This window comes from Lonchura striata, chromosome 12 (genome assembly GCF_050655825.1).
Source record: "Lonchura striata isolate lonStrDom1 chromosome 12, ASM5065582v1, whole genome shotgun sequence".
NCBI classification, from domain to species: Eukaryota; Metazoa; Chordata; class Aves; order Passeriformes; family Estrildidae; genus Lonchura; species Lonchura striata.
In genome coordinates this window covers 3,471,277-3,486,124 of record NC_140714.1, presented here as the reverse complement: position 1 = coordinate 3,486,124, position 14,848 = coordinate 3,471,277, and the positions used below count along the sequence as shown (strand labels likewise).

The 14,848-nt window shown below is 42.8% G+C and overlaps 1 protein-coding gene across 2 annotated transcripts in view; it reads right to left on the bottom strand.

Moving 5' to 3' along the window:
- PDZRN3 (PDZ domain containing ring finger 3) overlaps positions 1 to 14,848 on the bottom strand; it is a 134,075-nt gene that overhangs the window by 20,138 nt on the left and 99,089 nt on the right. Inside the window, exon 1 of one of the 2 annotated variants that reach the window (XM_021538962.4) lies at positions 10,493 to 10,799. The exons of the other annotated variant lie outside the window; for it this stretch is intronic. Coding sequence (XP_021394637.3) covers positions 10,493 to 10,696 — 204 coding nt within the window. The 5' untranslated portion in view covers positions 10,697 to 10,799. Of the gene's footprint in view, positions 1 to 10,492; positions 10,800 to 14,848 lie in introns of those variants that run through there. 2 annotated transcript variants of the gene reach the window in all.

The following is a 14,848-nucleotide window of genomic DNA, read 5'->3' as shown; positions in this document are numbered from 1 at the left end:
AAATTAACTTGTCTGAAAGGGTGAAATGCTTAGCTTTTGGACCTTCTTAGCATTGGAAGTATACTGAATATAGAGAAAGCTGTAGATAAAATGCAGTGACTGGAGCAAAACTGAGCTGAATTGACTTGGGTGAAATTTGTGGTGCAGCCAGATAGTGGCTGCAATGAGGCAGGGACACAAATACTCTGTATGAACAGCAGACAGTAAATAAGGAAGGCATATTTGATGTTTTTTTTTAATAGAAGCTATGAAATTATTATGAAATAAAATAGCATTTACAGTATTTTATGTTATAGTATATACTGTATGTTCTTCTGCACTAAAGTAGGCTGGAGAGAGGACTAAGAAATCTATAGATGCAGCAAGAAATCTATAGATAAAGATGGCATAATCCTGTCCTGGAGGTCTGTGTCTCCTGGAAGTTTTAATACTTGGAATGAAAATAAAATAGTCACTTGAGCATGATCTGATGCTCACTGGAGTCAAGAGGTGTTTGGCTTTTGCAATGCCTCAGCTCAGGCTCTGACTGAGAGAGGACATTAACAGCAAATCAAGAAGTTGAGTGTGCCACCAGCATTCCATGGCCAAACTCAGATAATGGAAAAGAAAATTCTGCCATGGTCTATTAAGGTAGAAGTGATGTGTATTTGTAATTGAGAAAATGAGGGATGATGCCCAAAGGCAGAACAGGGGAACCCATGGCACAAATCCAAACAGGTGATCCCAGCAAACAAACAGAAGAATGTCTTAAACTCTCATTTTGATCATGGAGGTCTCATTAATTCCTATACCCAAGAAGTAAATGGTCAGAAAAATAAACAGGAATTAAAATAAACAGAAAAATAAACATGAAAAAATCTAATATGCTGTTTCTGGCCCCAAATAGAAGTAGCAGAACTTCATTGAGGAACCCTAAATATCAGGTGGAATTGCTGAGGTACATCCCATGACAGCTTAAGAGGTGTGAATGCAGCAAATATGTGGGTAGAGTTTGAGACCAGACTCCTCAGAGCCATGCAAAAAAACTTTTGAGTGCTACCTTGGAGATAAAAGTATAAAAAGAGGCAGTATAATCTTGGGGGGTGTAGGGTTGGTAAGACCCAAATGCCTTCCTGAGTCTGTTTTCAAATCTCTCTGAGTTGGTAGCTACATATTAAGTAGAAAAAACAAATGAATCAGTGATGATTTGTGAGCAGTGATGCTCTCAACAAGGAGGGAAAAAAAAAACAAACAAAAAACCAAAAAACCAGGGAAACCCCTCATATCTCTTTAGGCTTGTGAAGGATTTGCTCTACCTCACTAGGAGATAGCTTTCCATATAATTTTCCAGTACTGTGAGTGTGTAATATACACTGTGGATTGGATTTACATTGGCTTCTCTCTGCTGGAGCTGTGCAAGGCATTTGGCATCCCTCCTGTTGAAATCTCCTCTTTCTATTAATTCCAGATACATCACAGTGAAATACCTTTTACAAGGACAGATTTTCTCACATTTTTATATTTATATATGTGCTTTTACTTTAACAATTATTCTGCTGAGAGGTTTGGGATCCTCCAGCAGCTCCTGAGCCAAGTGCCACTGCTCAGATTTCCTGAGGTCAGAATTGGCACAGGGTGCAGAGGATGGAACCTTCCAGCTTTCCCACTGGGAGGGCAAGGCTGGACCTCCTGTGCAAGGCAGTGGGAGTTTGCAGGCAAGGATGAGATGACAAAATTGTTCTCTGCTACTAGAAAACACATTTTTATTTTTGCCTGAGGTTTGAGGCAGGATAGGACACGGTTGTGCTATTACATAAATGTCATTTTATCAATAGCTGCTGTTTAATTATTGAGCAAGGTAAGTGATTTACATGCTTTATTTCTCTGGGTGGGAAGAGAAGGCTAATTGCCACTTTTTAATGGCAGACATAAATTAGAGGCCTTCAGGTGTGTCAAAATATGTCACTTGTTTATAAGTGGACAAAACTTCTTTCTGGTTGCCACCAATTCTGATTTTTATCATTTGACACAGCGCTTATGGAAACCCCAGCAGGGGTGATTTCTCTCTTGACATCATCTGCAACACTGACTTCAGGCACTGGTGGAAGTAGTTACTGAAAGGTTGAGAAAGCCACAAGATCCCTGTGCAGAACAGCTTAGCTAAAATTATTTTGTATTTTGTTTTTGAAGCAATAGTGTGTAGCATTGTATTCTGGGTGTTGGGAGCACACAGCAGAAACCAGATGGGTTTCAGTAAATTATTTTTTTCCCATTAATTTAGATTGATTTTGGTGGGTTTAATGCCATGAGTGACAAACATTTGTATGCATTGTACAGCTTGTTGCCTCTTCTATGCCTCACAAATGTCACAGAGAAAAAAACTTTTTTGCCTAAGAATGAGTAAGCAGCTTTTCTTTGTAGAAATTCATGCAAATCCTTGGGAAGTGCACTATAAAAATGCTAGTTCTGTTAGACTACAGATGCCTGTGCTCCATTTAAAATGCTCTTTATGGTCTGATTCACTTCTTTAGCAAGTTCTTAAGGAGTCTGCATGCTAAGAAAAAGCAGCACAACTTTAAAGATTTTTATAGAAGCAAGAGCAGCAAAAAGCCTATTTTATAACCCCCCTTTTTGTCAGGAATTGGGAAAAAAAGGTTCAAAATACAGGTTAATTCTTCTTGCAGATCCATCTAATCCCTCTTTTATTTCCCTCATATGTACAGTCTCCCTCCTTTTCAAAAAACAAGAATGATATTGTTTAGTAATAGACTGTTTCCATGTGTGTGCATTTCCCTTCTGCCTTGCGAGCCATCCATGACAAAACAGTCCAGACCAAGGAAAAATTCTTTTCCTTAAGAACACAGAATATATTTGTTCTCCAAACTGTTAACTTGCAAATGGAAAATCTTGGGAAAAAGAGCCTGGAAATAAAGGAATTTTTATTTTGCTAGTAATCAGCACATTTAGGTATTGCCCAGGCAGTGCCAGGACTGTCTGTAGCATACTAAGATGCTCTTGGTTGGGTTCTCAGGCTCTGCTCCTGTGGATCACTACTCAAAATAAAACCACAGGGAATATTATCATTTGCTTCAATGAAAAAACAGAGCAATGCTGGGGCTTCTGAGACTCTTGGACTTTCACTAGAAGCAAAGTTTACTTGGAGCCCTTTTTCTCTTAAATATGCATTAATCGTGCTGAATGGCTTTATATCAGGGCAGAAATGCTTTTCCTCATTTTTTAAAGTGATCTTTTGTGTGTCTTTTCACGGCTTAATAACCCAGGTCCACCTAGAACACAGCCAGAAGTTTAGAGGCCTCTGCTTTTCATGCCTCTGCCATTTCTGCAGTGCCCCAGAGGGGGCCAATCAATGGGATCTCTGAGTGAGCTACAAATGAGCCATAAATAACCCTGAATTACTAATGATTGGATTCAGCAAGTGTAATTACCCGTTTTCTCACATCCTCTGCTTTGTCCATCTCTAGCACTGCACCTCCAGTGTGGCTCCTTGGGAAATGCTCTTGTCTTTTCCACATGTGCTTTTTCCCAAGAGGCAAAAATCTATGTCTACATGTTCATCTAGTGCAGAAAATTACAGATTTTTATGAATGACAACTTTCAAAAAGCTGTGTATTCTATATTTATGTTTAAAATAACACACAATGAGAGTGAACAGCATGAAGAAGTTAAAACCCTTTTAGTTGAGGGTGCAATGTTACATGGATTCAAGCTGAATTTGAGTATCATAAGAAACAATTCTTGTCCTGAATCACACCAAAGGCCCCTGCAGAGCAGCACCTCTGTCCCACAGAAAAAGGGAATGGTCAAAAACAGATTTGGAGGGAGCTTTCCCCTGCTATAGCCTCCCAGCACTCACAGCTTGGTAAGGCAATATTTATCACCATTACCTCAGCTAAAATCAGAGTAGTTCAGGTTTCTGGTGTAGAGAGCAGCACTTCACATAATCCTGATGCCATTTCAGCAGCATATCAGACTGTGCAAGCACAAGCAAAGGGCAGTGCTGCCTCTGGAGACTGCTCCAGGCACACAGACAAAAGGCATCCCTACAGAAGATGAAGCACAGAGCAAGTGAGTGATCTGCCTGAGGTTCCAGACCTCCCATCCCACCACCCAGCCATTCTGCTGAGGATCCTGCTGATTCCCAGCACCCTGTTTTCACACTGCTGCTCATCGTTTGGAGCTTTGAGGTCCATCTTCCCACTTCCTCCCCTCTTCCACAAATGCCTCAGGGATGCAGGGCAGGGAAAGGGCAATTTTGGACAGCTCTGAAGATCACCTGTGTTGAAGAGGGTTATTGAAGCTGGTTGCAAGAAAGGGTGGAAAGAACACCTGGTGTGGTTCTGTGGGAAGCCAGTGACAGATCCCAGAGGGTTTCCCAGCCCTGCTGCTTCAGGAGCTTTGTCACCTTGGGCCTTCCACAGGCAGAGCTGAAGTGGCTGAAGAACATCAACCTCAGGAGGGAGTCCCAGCAGCACCTCCCTCCGTGCTGCCATGGCCATGAGTTCTCACAGTGTGACACTGACAAAAACACCTTCATTCTCCTTTGCCTTGAACTGATGGCAGCTACACAGATTTATCAGGTCAGATGCAAGAGCTTCTGCTGAACTCTGAAGCACCTTGGCCAAATTTAAAAGTTATCAGCTGTGATCTCCCAACATATGATTGCTTTCTCTAAAATATTCAGTTTTCACTTTGCAAGAATGTACAGACTTTTGGTTTGAAGTTGCAAAAACCCCTCTAGTTGCACTTCTGTGTGTAGTTTTTATCATTATTTGGGATAATTTTGATATATTAGTGCCCAGTTCCTATGCTAGTAGACAGCATGTCCAATCACCTCTGTGTCCCTACCCAGGATTATCCCTGGATGGACACATGGAAGAAAACAGTGCCTGATTCTAACCATTTGTGTTTTGGAATCTGGCTTTTTGCCTGAAGATATTCCATATTAATAGGAAGTTTTTCTTCAATTGTCACTGCTTGAATTAGCGAGTATTGTAATATTTAATGTTTATGTACATTTGATATTATTTATTCTGCCCCTCTCCTATCAAATCCCCAACTAGTGCCCAAGTTCCAGCTGGATTTGCTTCCCTTTACCCAACAAATCTCTGCAAGGACCAATCCCAGTGTCCATGTAACTGGAGAGTTGTTCTGTCCCAGTGAAAATGAAGCCTGACCTTTTATTCCATTATTAATGTACACAAAACCCCCCACATTTATTGAATCTGCACTTTTTCATTACTCCATATGTTTCCTTTTTTCCCAGCCCATGTCTGACATGTGACAGTAGAGCAGAGTGATTGTCCCTGGTGCCTTCTCCCTTGTGACTTCTTGCCACCTGCTTTGTAGCATTAAACAGATGTGTAAGTGTAAAGCATCACACAACTCATCCCTTCAATCATTCATCATTTAAAAAAAAATCCTAATAAATCCATGCTATGGCTGAGCATTTTATCTGCCCACTGTAAAGATGAAAGGCACTGTAGATTTCAGGAGGATTATGCAGCACTGAGACATTTCACGTGCAAAGTAGGTCAAATTAGGTATTTATAGCACAGGTGACCATTATGCATTTGTTTATTTCGTATCAGATCTTGTTTATGTTCCTTTAATGGCCAAAATATCCCTCTAAATTCACAATAAAGAATATCTTCCAGAGAAATCCTAACAGAGGCACTGCATTATTCATCATCAAGTGAAGAGGAAAATTTCAATTGCCAGTTTCTGGTAAATGTCTAATTAGTAAAGGAGAATTGTGAGCCACAGACAGGCGCCACGATCATTAAAGGGCAGTTTTCTGAAGATTATGAGTCTCCAGTCTGTCAAGCAGAGTTTTTCTACAGCTGAACTAATTCTGCAGTAGAAAACCCCATCTAGAACAAAGCCCTCTGAATTAACATCTTGTTTAAGCAAACACATGACTACTTTGAAGTAAGTGTGATAGGTTCACAACTGTTATTGAGGTTGAGTTTAATGGTAGTGAAGTGACAGAATCAAACTTCAGCACGAGTTTTAATTTCAGCTGCAGCACAGGCTGCACATACAGAGCACTTGAAGCCATACACTGTATTTCAAGTAGAGCAGTTCCCTATAATTGGCACCACCACTTTGGTCTTAACATGGAAAACTACAGAAACATAGAGCAACTAATTCTCTGGCTACCCAATTAAATTTGAGGGTGTGAAAAGCATATGTACAGAGGCAATTATTTCTGTTTTCCAAATCTTACCATTTTGATTAGGTTTTTTTTTTTTTTTGAGCTGAATGTTTATTTTGGCAAGCTTCACTTTGGCCCAGCTTTAGGATAACATCATTGCTCAGTGGGTTTAAATCTAGTTAGGCTGTTTCCTTGAATTAGGCTTTTCTTACTGATTGATTACTTTGGTCTCATTTTCTCACATCTGAACGTGCAAATGGAATTCTGATGCAAGGGGACCTGCACTGGTGATTAGCTCAGTGCAGCAGCTTTGTGTGGGAGTTCTGCTGGAGAACAGTGCCCTGCAAGTGATGCCATGGAAGCTGCCACTGGAAAACAGTGTTGGCTTGTTCCTCATCCCTGCTGACCTCCCATTAGCACAGAATTTGTCTCTGACCTTGGTGCTTATATAGCCTCGGCCACAGAGCATCTCAGCCTGGTTTAAAATGCAAATCCAGCGTGCCCACTATTGTTTTTTACCAACACTGTCATTTTTCTGTGTCTCAGGGACGGGCCAGGCTGGGAGCATGTGAGTGAGGCTTTCAAGTTTCCGACACGCTGCAGGATCATGGCAACAACTGTTTATTTATATATGAACTTTAGTATTTGTGAGGGGTGCCAGCTCAACAACCACGGAGCAGAATCTTCTGACCTCGGCTCAGCTGAACCAAGGGCAGTGGCAACATGAGCTTGTTTCCTGCCAGCCTGGAGGAAGGGGCTGGGCTCTGTGTTCACTTATCTCAGGGTTTCTCAGCTGCAAGTGCCACTTTGGACAGGCTGTTCTCATGCTTTCTTCCCACTGGGTGCACTCCATCATCCTAAATCTCAGGGAACAGTTACTAGCACTGCCCGTGCAAGTTTAGAGTCATCTGTGATTTAAAATTCTATATTGACATCCTTGGAAATTCTTCCAGTGGAAGGTGTCCCTGCCCATGGCGATAGGGTTGGAATGACAGGATTTTTAAGGTGCCTTCCAATCCAAACCATTCTGTGATGCTGTGAGGATTCTCTAAAACACTGTGTCCATTTAGGAAATTACTTCACTGTATGTTTACCTTCCATACTGTGGGCAACATGTGCTTAGTGTGAAAAAGGCACCAAGAAACTTCCTTAAATTGAAGGCTTAAACTTTTTTTACTCTATTTTGCACTCTCAAAAGCTCTATCTCAGATGACTCATTCTTCTGTAAGTTTCTTCCAATGGAGTTTACTTTTTGATCCCTCAGGAATTTTCATACAAAGGGAAAAGCCCTTATCTGTGTTATTGTTTGGCTAGGAGTTTATGACATTGAGGAAAAGCACATCAGAAACTTGGTCCTCCCAGTTTTCTGGTTTTCTTTCTTCCCCATTCTCCTTCCATTTCACAACTTTAACTATCTTCTGAAGAAGACTCCCATTTAACCAGACACCCGAAAATCTAATAGTGCATGTTACTTCATTTAGTATGCTGTATTCAGCTGGGGAAGCCAACCTTGGGACATCTAAGATGGGACATGCACCCCATTGCTGCTCATCACTGGTGACACTGCTCTGCATCAAGCTGCCACAGCCCCCTTTGCATTTGTAGCACCAAGCATTGATATGCACAGCTACGACAGTCTCTAATGACGAGGTGTCTTAATTTGGTTTTTATTATGTGATTAAAGGTACAATAAGGTAAGTGCTCAACAAGAGGGAAGACCATTGTTCTGCATCATTAAGCTCACAGCAGCCCAAAAAGAAATTGTAGGCAATGTGCCAAAGCCCTTAATGAAGAGGATCTCTTTGAATTATCTATGGATGAGGAAGGGATAAAGCCTGAGCCCTGGTATATTTGATCCTCTTTGTGCTCACTGTTAGAGGACTTACAGAGCCAGCAGTACTGGACCTTCTGGAATTGTAATTTATGGAAGCATTAATTTCCCAGCCACACTAAAGCTCTTGGCCTGATAGAGAAAGTGCAGTTATGTAGTATTATTAATTCCTTCAAGTGTCTTCTGAATTCCTACATCTTGGAGTCATGAACTTTAAAAAAATAAGACTAAGGAGATTTATTTGCAATGATGCTCAATAGTCCCTAAAACCAAGTTATGCAAATTTTGTCTGAGATTTCTTAAATAGCAATGCCTTCTTATCACATGATATTAGCGTTACATGGGTGACACAAAAAACCACTCTAAGAGACATTTTCTACTCTTGGCAGATTTTGAAACTTTTATCTTCTATATCCTGTAATTTTAAATGGCAGTGATCCTTCACCTCCATCACCGTTAAATTTTAAGTGATTGTTCTTGTGTGTAGGTTATATGAGGACATATTTTTATAGTTGTAGGGACATATAATTATCTGGATGTGCTCCATAAGCTATAGAATTCCCTCCCTCCTATCTTGCAAAAGAGAGAAATCAAAGTAGACCCCTGTTAAAATAATTTTGCACAGTTATTTATATTCTAGAATAATCAGGGATTATATTCTTAAATAATTCAGGTTTTGCTACGTTAGAAATCCCAGTTTTACAGGATTACATGCACCTTTCACTTCTGTGGAAACTTGAGGATATTCCAACAATATTTCCCAAAAGACTTCCATATTTAATGAGGAGCACTGGGCACTCACACAGGCTGCAGCACTTTGCAGGTTGACAGAATCCCAAAATCAAACTCCTGCCAGGGATCTGCACCTGCAGCCAGCACTGGATAGTTCAGTCATCTCAGATATCAGCAGGAACTGTTCCTGGGACTGATTTTAGGACATGTATTTAAAGAATGTTGTCCTGCATCTGTCGGGAGATGTCAGCAAGTGGCAAAAGTTCTCTGCCACCTTCCCTGCACAACAAAAACTGAGCAAGCCCCTGAGCAACCACAGCATTGGTGACTGGGTGCTGTCTCAGTCTGTCCTGGTTGTTGCACTCCTGAAGATGACTAACTGACAGTGCCCAAACCCAGACTTCACAAAAACTTGGCAGGATAAGGAATTATTCCCACAGCCACCGCTGCATCCGAGCGGAGCGTTCACACAAACCATACCTGGCCCCAGGTGTGCTGCTGCAGGAGCATCTGCTTCTCACTTCAGGACACTGGCCAAAAAAATCTGATCACCTCCCTCTAAAATTCCTCCCCCCATCACATGCACAGCGGCTTAGCAAGTGGAAGTGTGCTGGTATAAATAGAAATGACAGTCAACATGTCTTTCTATTTGCTCCCACAGGGTTTTTTTTATTCCGCAAAGCGTCAGCGTCCTTCGGGTGAGCGAGCGAGAATTAGATCACAACTACGTGGTTAAAATTTAATCACTTCCCTACTAGCATAACGCACAGAGCACATCTTTTATTCACTTTGTTGTCGGTGACATCAGTATCTGGGACCAGCTGCAGGTGGGAAGGCAGCAGGACACGGCATTGCCGAGCAATTCCCTCTGCCGGCAGCGCGGAGCAGCGCTGGGGATGTCACCCGGCAATTGTCACTGCCCCTAAACCTCCTCGGCAATGGCGAGGGGGGAAAAGCACAGCTCGGAGGGTCTGGGTAGTGTCTGTCCACCCGGGGTCTTTGTGCAGACAATCCAATCCACCTTCTCAGCACGGAGCACGAGTGGATATATCTGCGAGTATTTCCAGGGAGATCTGCAGGAATACACCTGGCCATCACTTTGCAGGGCTCCATCCCCCTGCCTCAGCCCAAATTGTACTGCAGATATAACAGAGCAAGGAATTTCAGAGGCAAGCAGAAGGAAAAGCAGTAATAGGAAATAAAATATTTGCCACAGAGGTTGATGTGTTAATACATTCACAGAAAACTTCTCAGAAGGCTCATATAAGTAATTTGGTATAGAAAGATCTGTAGGGCAGTAGTTTTAGTCTGGTGTCAAATCTGTTTTTACACAGCAAGGTACAACACCTACCACAACTAGCTACAAACTCTGTGACAGGCACTCACCGACCAGACTGAGCACCAGTGAACACACTGCACATAAGTACTTGAAAACAGGTACAAAACCTTCCTCATGCATCTTTTCCACTTGTGCAAGGAGTGTGTGACCAAGCCATGATCCTTGGCAAGGAATTTAACCTAATATACAGTCTTATTTTGTGATGAAAGTTTAGTGAAAAGTTTCATGTATAATAGCTGGATTTAAATATCTGTTATTCTGCAGATGTGAATGGGGAGATACAGGCTAAAAACATAATCACGATCACACAGATTTCAAACAAGGCAAACTTGCTTTCACTTCCACTCCCCGATGCTCCAGCTTCCCTACGCTTAACAGCGGCTAGAAACCTAAAAGAAAACACTCGCTTTTAATAAAAAAAATTGGAATTCTTTACCTGGCAAACTTCATACAGTAACTTGTACTGCTCTTCTGGCTTCTGCAGAGCGCACAGCCGGCATCCCATGATTAAAGAGCGGCGGCACAAAGGCTCCCGGCTCCTGCCCGCAGGTGAGCGGCAGAGCCGCTCTGCCCGTGCCCGGCTCGCAGCTCTCTGCCTCTCCCCGCGCCCAGCCGCGGCTATATACCGCCACTCATGCATATTAATCAGCTCTCATTGCCTATTCATAACAGGCAGTGATACACAAGCTATAATTGCCAGCTATGACAGCTGAAATTTCTCTAATTAACAGGCGAGTGCTTCAGTAGCAGGCGTAATAAAGGACACTAACAATTTTGTAAAGCGTTTTGTAGCAATTACAAACAAACACGACTGCGTTTTGCTGCGGTCCCTCAGGATAATTCTTCCCACATTTCAGCAGGCTGGGAGCAGGGTTTAAACGTAAGGCGTAGGGAAATGAGTGTCGTGGTAGAGAACTCAGCCAGGGTGAAGTTGAATGTGCTCAGCAGCATTTATTTCCCTCCTGGACTGTGGTGCTATTTGAGAGCCTCAGTTTTACAGCAGCAGCTGACTGAACCGGCTGTTTAACAAGCACAACAGAGAAAGGCATCTCTGTCCCTGAAAGCCTCCACAGCCTTAGGAGGCTGCAAAGCAAAGATATATGTGAATATATGTGGATTTAGGGGGGGAAAAAAACCCAAAACAACAAAAAAGTGTATTGTATTAATATAGATTAGTTTTAAATTAATATGTATTCCAAGTGAAAAATGGCTATTTATGCTACTGACTCCCATTGTGTATTTGAATGGTGTAAATGACAGCTTCACATATTATCTGTGATATTAAAAATATGAACTTTATGAGATTGTAAAAATATGTACAATAAAATCAGTATGGCATTTATGAGTACTCAGCATTTGAGTGCGCAGATCTGCATTAAAGCTGCACCACAGATGTAAAGGATAAGACAGCAGTGAACTGCCCAATGAGCTAGAAAAGTACTCGTAACTCACAGGCTTTATGGATATTTTCCAGTCTGTGAGAAGCACTACCTTGTGCTGGGAGTGTGGATCGACCGTAATTTTCCCAGTTGTTTAAGCATTCAGAAGGGGCTGCATTTTTACAACCTCACTGCAACTCATTCTGCCACAAAGAAGATGACAGAGCAGCCAGGAGTGAGACCAAGGGTGTCATTCCCACAGGAATTGCAGGGAGAGCCTGGATGGATCCTGGCCATGGTTATCTAACTGCTTTTGACTATTTGCTCAGCGAGTTTCTGCAGATCACAAGGGAAATGTTGTGCAAGGACCATCTTTCCTGTCCAAACCCTGCACACAGGTGCTTGCTCTGTGATCCTGTAGGATACTCAGCTCTTGCTACAATGGCACTGGCTCACAGTTTGCATTAAAATGTTCATTACAGCAATGCAGTTCATGTTTTAGTACAACTTTAGTCAACTGAGACTGACAAGAAGGAGTGTCTTGATTGTGAGACTTTATTTTGATAGCAAAATTTGCCTGCCTACAGAAAGAAACAAAGAACAGAAAGAAAGGAGACCTCATTTCAAACAAGGGACAACGGGCACAAATTGAAACACAGGAAGTTCTATCTGAATATGAGAGGAAAACATATTTTTGTGAGGGTGGCAGAGCCCTGGAACAGCTGTCCAGAGATGCTGTGGGGTCTCCTTCTCTGGGGTCATTCAAAACCCACCTGGACATCCTCCTGTGCAACCTGGTCTGGGTGACCCTGATGTGGCAGGTGGGTTGGACTGGATGGTCTCCAGGGCTTCCTGCAAATCCCACCAGTGACTGAAACCCCTGCCAAACACCCAAAACAAGCAGAACTTTATCCCTGAGCTGTGACTGTGCTGTTTCCCTGTTGAGAGAACTGCTGCCATGGTGGAGCAAGGCAGAGGAAGCCTGGATGCTACTGCTGCCCTCAAGGAATGATTCAGGCTATCCCTGGTCAGATATGCCACTCAAACACTGCAGCTTTTCCAAAGCTGCTTGACAGCCAGTGACTGTGGATCTTGAACAACTGGAAAATTCTTGCATGAGGGGACTAGTGTTCCCTAAAAGCAGAAAAAGATGATGTTGATGATAAGTGAATTAAATAAAAAAACCTCAGACTCTATGGAAATTTAGAAAAATAGTTTATGGCTTTGATTAGGTAATTTTTTGGTTGTGAAATTTGATTAAGCAACTTAAGGTGAAGCTTCCAAAAATGTTGTCTGTGATTTTGGTTTTCTTCTTAAATGCAATTAAGTTTCTTCTCAAACACTAGATGCTATTTAAATAAATGTTAGTGTTCTGTTCAGGTGGTTGAGGTCAGTCAGGATTTTTTCTTTTTTTGTTTTTCCTTTTTTTTTTTTTAGGAATAGCACGCAGCTGGATCTGCTTAGAAATAAACCAGAAACATGTGGGATATTTAATTTCCAGTTTCAACGGAAACACACCTATTTGTTATTTCCCTATAGCAACGTGATAGACTGCAGGAGATAATGTTTCATCTGATTCAGAGAGATAATCCCTATGTCAGGCCAGGAGAATAATGCCAGCAGAAGACTTGTTTTGATGTGTGAGTGGAGGGTCCCATAAATGTGATGTTTGGGATTCTCCAGCTGCCAGGGCCCCTGGTAAATGAGCTGCTCCTGGAGCCAGGCCAGTGCCCATCTCACTGGAGATGTTTCCATTATTGAAATATAACTTGCATCTCTCCTATTTATCTCATAGGCAAAAATAGTAGCACTGCCTCAGGTCAATATAGACTGGTTTTTACAGCATTTTGCCAAACTTTAAACATTTGGGCTGTAAACATGTGTTCTGGGCTTTGTCCGGCTATTTCTACCTTTAATGGTACACTCGAGCTGAAGTTTCAGTCATTTCCAAGAGTAAGATTACAGGGAGGGAAAAGAAGTTTGCCTGTGTTCTGAAATTCTGGATGCTTTCTTTGAGAGGGTTTTAGTATCAACATAATTTGAAACAAGAATTCGAAGTTTGGCACCGGGATGGTTTGCGTTGTCCCTGTGAAATCTGCTAAATTTGGTCAGCTCCTCCTAAACTGTTCCAATTCGTGTGTTCTCAGCACAAAGTCGGTGCAAGCTTCCAGTTTAATTCCTGTGAGACCTCAAACGAGTTCAGTGAGTGGTGCCAGGTCTGGGGAGGCCAGCTCCTTTTCCTGGTGGCTCTTTGCGAGGTGGGAGGACGGATTCCAGGAACAAAGGGATGCTCTCTGTGCTCCTTACCCAGGCAGGGAGCTGCTGGGATGGGCTGGGTGTTGATTAGGTGACTTTTTAAATAAAATATTGACCGAGGAAGCCCTCAGCAGCACCTGCTGTACCTGGGGCAGGTAAACCCAGGCGTCCTTGGCGTGTCCAGGCCAGGCAGCTCGCCCTGGGATCTGTCACCAGCGCTAACGATGTGCCATGTGTGGTCTCGCCGGGGCCACAGATAATGAGCTTAACCAAATGGACGGCAGCGGAGGGTTTACATCGCGTGTAATGGGAATGTTCGAGTGGTCCCAGCTGAATCCCAGCAATCCAGGCTGAATGGGAAGTCAGCGAGCCAGCTGACCGGGAACAATGGGAAATTGCCTTTCAATACACAAGGTGCCAGCAAGAGCTTTCATTAGCATTTATCTAGATTACTCACTCCCTGCCTGCCTGCGTGTGACCGCGGCTGCAAAATCCCCTCCGCCACAATACCTGGCTCCCACTATCAGACATTTGCCTTTGTGTCCAAGAGCTAATTCCCAGGGAACGGGAGAAGGTGGGAAGCAGCCAGACTGCCACCACAAAGGGGAGGGTGATGCTCTTGTCCCCGAGGTCCTGGACAGACAAGGAGGGAACAGACAAGGGCAGCAACTGGCAGAGTAGGGGGACACAGTCTCAAGCTACGTCAGAAAAGGTTTAGGTTGGATATTAGGAAAAAAAAATTCACTGAAAGAATAATAAAATCCTGGAATTGTCTTCCTAGGGAGGTGGTGGAATCACCATCTCTGGATGTTTAGAAAAAGACTGGAGACTGGACATGGCACTTGGTGCTATGGTCTAGTTGTGGTGTTAGGGCATAGGTTGGACTTGATGATCTTAGAGGTCTCTTCCAACCTCATTACTCTGTGATTCTGTGTGATTCTGTGGAATGCTGCCACAGACCACAGGCTGGTTTGCTTTTTGCACGTGTCTTAGCTTCAATTTGCAACCTCTCAGCTTGCAAACCTCATATAAATTTTGCTGTTTAAATGTTTGATTTATTCCCTGATTAAGCCTGCCAGGTGCTGGCAGGTAAGGGGAATCCACAGGAGGCCGATGCACTTCAGGTGTCCTGCCTGTCTGCACGGGATGGTGAATCA